A 6648-nucleotide genomic window follows, 5' to 3' on the forward strand; every position below is an offset into this window, starting at 1 on the left:
TTTTTTTTTTCTAGGGGCACCTGGGTGGCTCAGTCAGTTAACCATCCGACTTCGGCTCAGATCATGATCTCACGGTCCGTGAGTTCGAGCCCCGCGTCGGGCTCTGTGCTGACAGCTCAGAGCTTGAAGCCTGCTTCAGATTCTGTGTCTCCCTCTCTCTCTCTGATCTTCTCCCATTCATGCTCTGTCTCTGTCTCAAAAATGAATAAACGTTAAAAAAAATTATATATATTTTTTCTAGGGGCGCCTGGGTGGCTCAGTCAGTTAAGCATCCCACTTCAGCTCAGGTCACAATCTCACAGCTCATAAGTTCGAGCCCCGCATGGGGCTCTGTGCTGATGGCTCGGAACCTGGAGCCCGCTTCTGATTCTGTGTGTCCCCCTCTCTACCCCTCCTCTGCTCATGCTCTGTCTCTCTAAAAAATAAATAAACATTTAAAAAAATTAGATCTCCACAATGAACATATCTGACAAAGAACTCTGGCGCGTTAATACCTGCCATTGACTCAAAAAAGAGAGCCAACCCAATTTTTTAAAATGAGGAAATGACAAAAACACTCACTCACTCACTCACACACACACAGTCCAAATGACCACAATCATATGAAAATGTTCCCAGCAGCATTAGTCATCAAAGTAAAAGCAAACTGAAACCACAGGGAAGACAGCACGACTGGCAACGGCATGGTTGAACAAAGAAGGCGTGAAACTGACAGTCGGTGAGAATGTACAGAGAATGTACCGTCGAGCGCAGCGTGTATAAATGGATACAGTCACTTTGAAAACTGCTGGCCGCACCTACCAAAGGTGAATGAACGCATAGCGGAAAACACGACGCTCACGCTCCCAGGTTCATACCAACGGCCGTGCACCTGTCCGCTCGGGGCTGAGTTAACGCCCGCTGACCCTGAGCGGGTAAGCACAGGGTTACCGTGCTGTTCACACAATAACATACTCTACAGCAGTAACCATTGATGGCCTGCAATTTCCCACGTTATTATGGAGAAATCTTACCCACGTTTGGTGGAGCGAAAGGAGCCAGACACACTCAAAGACACTGTAGAGTATACTCAACATCTGGGTAAAGAACCCAAACCGGGAGGGGCGCCTGGGTGGCTCAGTCACTTAAGCGTCCGCCTCCTGACTGTGGTTCAAATCACCTGTAAGGGTTAAATTGTAGTGTAGGGCTAATGCTTAGCATGAAAAATAACAGCTTTGTGTTGACACTGAAGGTTAAGAGATAACAGCCTTGCTTTGCTCTGGTAAACGCCTCATACCCTTGTAAATTAGGCTTCACCACTTAAGGAAACAAAAGTTCAAAGAAAAGAGCATCAGAGGCAGGGTCAAGGAGATCCACTGGTTGCAACTTAGAGGCAGAAAGTCTAAAGTAAACACCTCATTAGGCAACTGTTTCTAACTCATCTGGCAACTGTTTCTAACTCATCTGGCAACTGTTTCTAACTCATCTGGAAACTGTTCTAACTCATCTGGAAACTGTTTCCTTGTTCTGTTCCCAGGTGATGATAAAACGATGTGATCAGTTATAAAAACTCTGTACCCCAGCTGTTCGGGGCCGCACTCTTATCAAGAGTGTTGGTCCCGATTGGTCGGCCTTGCCTCTCATTGTAATAAACTTTGTTGTGACTGTCACTGGTGCCCGTAGCCTTCTGTTTCAGGAGTCGTGTGGATGCAACACACCGTCTCCAGGTTCGTGAGTCCGTGAGCCCTACGGCGGGCTTTGCACTGACAGTGTGGAGCCTGCTTGGGATTCTTTCTCTGTCTCTCTGCCCCTCCCCTGCTCGTGACTTCTCTCTCTCAAAATAAATAATAAACATTTTAAAAAGAGCATTTCAGATAAAATTCTGCAGAAATCGTTTTTATATGCATCATACATTGTTATTGCTAATCATATAGAACTCTAAGACACATTCAGCAACTCTTTCATGACGGAGAATTGAGGGCTTTATAAGTGATAGTGGGTCAAAATTCTAATTGGAATAATCATTTGAATTTGTATGTTTAAAATTTTTTTTGCAAGAATACTTACATACTCAGTTAGTAAAGGAATAGTGTAAGTAATAATAATGCTTTGGGGTGCCTGGGTGGCTCAGTCGTTTAAGCGTCCAATTCGGCTCAGGTCATGATCTCACGGTTTGTGAGTTTGAGCCCCGCATGGGGCTCTCTGCTAACAGCCTGGAGCCTGCTTCCGATTCTGTGTCTCCCCCTCTCTCTGCCCCTCCCTGGCTCATGCTCTGTCTCTCTCTGTCTCTCAAAAATAAATGTTAAAAAAAATTAATAACAATAATAATACTTTGTAGTTCCAGAAAAAAGAGGAAAGAAAAAAAGCTTTTAAAGCTTGGATACGAATTAAGCATTTGGTGACACCAAATTGTGGTCTCTTTGGATGTGATGCTTAGACAGAGACGGGGTTCATGTCTGCCACTAACTGGGTGGGTTCAGTTTGCCACATAAGCCTTGGGTCTCCTGTAAGGAAAAAAAAAAAAAAAAACTTTCCAGGAAGCTGACTTCTCTTCTCTGGCCAACGTGGGTAAGATCAGTACAGAGCGAAAACCATTCACTGTTATGGAGGAATCCTCACTTGCAGACTACCTAAACCGCTGTGTTACATCCCATGCATTTTTTTTTTTTGAAATTGACGTGCAATTGCTGAGCAAGGTTGTGTGAATTGAAGGCGAACAAGGGGTTGATTTGATACATTTCGGTGGTAGCCAACTAGCCCATTGTTACATACTTACCATTTATTTCCTCTTGTGGGGCAAACAGATCTAGTCTCTCAGCAGGTTTAGAATACAATTTAGAATTGTATTTAGAACATTTAGGATACAATGGTGTCGCCTCTAATTGCTGTCCTGTGCTAGGCCTCCAGGGTTCATTTATCTACTCATACAAGTATACACCCTTAAACAACTTCTCCACCAATGCCCTCACCCCCAACAGCAGCTAACCACCATTTCCACTCTGGTTTTTCATAGAATTCTTCTCTCTTTCTTTTTAAACAGAACTCCTCTTTCAATCACATTTCGTGTTGCATCTTATGTCATTGTATTTCTGTGGACTTTTGCCTTTGCAAACTCCCAGTTTATGTTTAATTTACAAAGGTTGTGTATATATCTGAATCTATTAAAGGAAAGGTCAATCAGTACCGTGGGAGGGTCCAAGGGAGGATTCTGTCGGAAGATGTGCTGTGCTTATCCTGAAGTGAGCCTTGACATAAATATTCTCCAGTTGGGGGTCAAAATCTTAGAAGAATACAAAGGTTGAGGGGCTTTCTGAGAGCATTGAGGGATGATAGCTATGCATCACCTTCCATTAAAACAAACAAACAGGGGTGCCTGGGTGGCTCAGTCGGGTGGCTGACTTCAGCTCAGGTCACGATCTCGCGGTCTGTGAGTTCGAGCCCCGCCTCAGGCTCTGTGCTGACAGCTCAGAGCCTAGAGCCTGTTTCAGATTCTGTGTCTCCCTCTCTCTCTGACCCTCCCCTGTTCATGCTCTGTCTCTGTCTCAAAAATAAATAAACATTAAAAACAAACAAACAAACAACAGACCCAGAATGGCCAACCTGATGGACCCTCTGACCTCAGTCTTCGGAGAGGCCTATAGGTATTGATACTTAGAGCCATTCCTATTCTAAGTAGACAACCCACCCCCACATCCTCCCTGGGTGTTTGCAGTGCAGGTATGTTGAAAGTCTGAATTAGGATCCAACCAGGAAAACAGAAACTCTTCTTTGTATTTAAAAGACAGAAAGAGGGGTGCCTGGGTGGCTCAGTCAGTTAAGCGGCCGACTTCAGCTCAGCTCAGGTCATGATCTCGCAGTCCGTGAGTTCAAGCCCCGCCTCAGGCTCTGTGCTGACAGCTCAGAGCCTGGAACCTGCTTCGGATTGTGTGTCTCCCTCTCTCTGGCCCTCCCCCACTCATGCTCTGTCTCTCTCTCAAAAATAAAGAAATGTTAAAAAAGATTAAAAAAAAAAAAGTATTCTCAGCGGCCCTCAGAAATGGGTGTGTGATTTCACTGCACTCTTGTGACCAAGTGGAACTTTTTGGACTCTGGCTTAGCAAAGGGAGAGTCTCCCCAGACTCCTCGAATGGGGTGACCCCATGGTCTGCAAGGCCATGGAGATACCGTCAAAGTGACAGCCTAACTCTGGGGAATCCCAACTCCCTTTAGTTTCTGACTGCCTGGCCTCCACATCATTTTCATTTCCTTAAGGCATTTAGGAAGATTCTTAAGATATTGTATTATGCAATTTTAGGCTTTTAAAAATAATTATTCTATTTTAAGATGAAACGTTGGTCCATAGACTTAGTCTGACATTTTGACGGAAACTCTAGGATATTTGCTGTTTACTTATTAAGAATTCTGGGGCTAGGCAGATTTAGGGTTAGTTTAGCAACTCAGGGATGTAGGGCAGAGGATCCTAGATCTCGTGTGCTTCTGTCCCAGTTGTTTCTGTGTTGTGTCCAAGCTTGTTGCCTCATGGTTGTGAGGTGGCTGCTGTGGCTCCATCTATCACATCATCATGATACGGTTGCCGGAGAAGGACAGGAGTAAAGGGGAAAAAGGTCTCATGAGACCCTCTGTTATTAAGGGAGAAATAGGATTCCCAGATATTGTGATATATTCTCCTTTATTTATTTTTTATTATTTTTATTTTTATTTATTTATTTTTTTTGAGAGAGAGAGAGAGAGAGAGCAAGCAAGGGAGGGGCAGAGAGAGGGAGTCACAGAATCTGAAGCAGGCTTCAGCACAGAGCCCCCACGTGGGGCCTGAACCCACACACCGCGAGAGCACGACTCCAGCCAAAGTCAGATGCTTAACCCAGGATCCCCATGATATACTCTCCTTTAAGTAGCATCGGCTACACCTGGTCACGGACCCCCCACTCTGCCCCAATGACTGCCAATGGGAGTGCTAGATTGTCTTAACCCAAACTCGATCCCCCACCCCCACCCCCTCCCCGGCCACAGCCCCAAGCCTGAGGTCTGCCTCTGCATTGGTTCCAACCCTTCTGCATTTTCCATGCACGGATGGGCGCCCTCCGTGTCCCTGCTTCCAGCGACACTGGGGGGAAGATGGGGAAGAGAACTCGTGTCAACAGGATATTTGTAAAGTTTCCAACCCCTGACTGAGAATGTAACCGATGCCACAATATTAAATACTCGGGGAGGATTTCCAGCTTCCCATTTCACAGATGAGGAAATGTCATGCCGTGGTGTAACTTGGCCCGAGAACACATGGGTATTCTGTGGCTCCGGCCGGGGGACTCAGGTCGGCCTGTGGCACAGACCCACACTCTGCCTTGTCCCAGAGCTCGAGGATCACGTTCTCACCCCAGGGGTTCATCTGGGGAGGAGGTCAGCCCTCATCGGAGCAGAGCAGGGGAGAAGCATCTTTAGGAGGCCCAGGCCCTCGTTCTGTCTCATTGGCGGGAAGAGTGGGAAGGACATGCGAGCATTCTTCCCCTTTGTGGGAGACTGCTGATGTAGAAACCCCAAGACGTGCCCCAGCTGACACATCCTGTCCCCTTGTCAGCTTCAGACTCCGTCCTTCAACCCACAGGCCTCAGGACGGTGCAGGCCACAGGGGTCTGGACATGTGTCCCCGTTCCACCACCTTCCTGGCCCTCGGTGAGTCCTGGAATGTAGGCAAAGGGTTGGAGGGACAGAGGAAGTGGGGGTGGGGGGGGGAGCGGAGCCTTGGGGAGGGGGTCCGCTTCCCTTCCCAGTCCTCACTCCTGTCCAGAAGACTGTGGGACTCTGGGGGAGCAAAGCGGATCCCCCTGGGGTCTGCACCCCCTGCTCTTGCCCAGACCTAAGTCAGGCCACGCAGGTTCAGTCCTAGAAACGGGTTCCCGGGTGTGGAGACAAATTCAGACTCAAGAGCAGCTGGGGGAGAGGAGAGGGGAACTGGGGCTTGTCTCGAGACTATTTCAGAGCAAGAAGAACGATGGTACCGCCCCCCCCCCCCCCCCGAGGAAACCAGGGGCGGGCATGTCTCTCACCAAACCTGTCTTCCAGCGCTCTGCCTGGGCTGGGTGCACCTCACTCAGGAAGGTGAGTCTGCTCCCCATCTCCTCTGCACCCCAAAAGGCAGCCCTAGACTGAGGGTGCTGACCCTGGTAGGACACGAGCGGAGGCCCTGAGACTTATCCTGAACTGCAAGCAACCCCAAACGTATGACCCTTGCCAGGTCTCTCTCTATTCTCCACCTGTGCTCCTGACAGACCCCCCCCCCCCCACTCCCCGCCGCAAACAATTCAAACCCTGCAGGACCAGGCTGAGCCCACAGGCTCCCCCACACCAGCCCAGACCCCCCTCAGCATCCCCTGGGCAGAGAACAAGACGGTCACCAAGGGCAGAGTCCCAGACCCCATGCTTGATTCCAACTCCTTCACCCTCGATAGACAACACATCACCCAGTGATAGGATTTGACATGGTGATTTTAAAGTTTCACTTACATTTTTGGAATTTGTCTTTCGTATATATGTTTTTTATTTTGGGGTGAAATGTGGACAAGTATTTGATCAGTGTCTCTGTACGTCCTGCCCTGAGAGGGCAGGGATCATGCGTCTCTCATGTTTGTGGACCCAGGGCACATGGAGGGCATGTGTCCATGGACAGGTATC

At 48.1% G+C, this 6648-nt stretch overlaps 1 protein-coding gene across 2 annotated transcripts in view; it reads left to right on the plus strand.

Moving 5' to 3' along the window:
• The first annotated feature begins 4989 nt into the window (after positions 1-4989).
• LAIR1 (leukocyte associated immunoglobulin like receptor 1) overlaps positions 4990-6648 on the plus strand; it is a 10247-nt gene continuing 8588 nt past the window's right edge. The window contains exons 1-2 of one of the 2 annotated variants that reach the window (XM_049621490.1): positions 4990-5649; positions 6040-6075. In XM_049621490.1, the coding sequence (XP_049477447.1) occupies positions 5616-5649; positions 6040-6075 (70 nt within the window). In that variant the 5' untranslated portion in view covers positions 4990-5615. The remainder of the gene's footprint in view (positions 5650-6039; positions 6076-6648) is intronic. The other variant, XM_049621489.1, reaches the window with a different exon arrangement.

Source organism: Panthera uncia (assembly GCF_023721935.1).
Source record: "Panthera uncia isolate 11264 chromosome E2 unlocalized genomic scaffold, Puncia_PCG_1.0 HiC_scaffold_19, whole genome shotgun sequence".
NCBI lineage: Eukaryota > Metazoa > Chordata > Mammalia > Carnivora > Felidae > Panthera > Panthera uncia.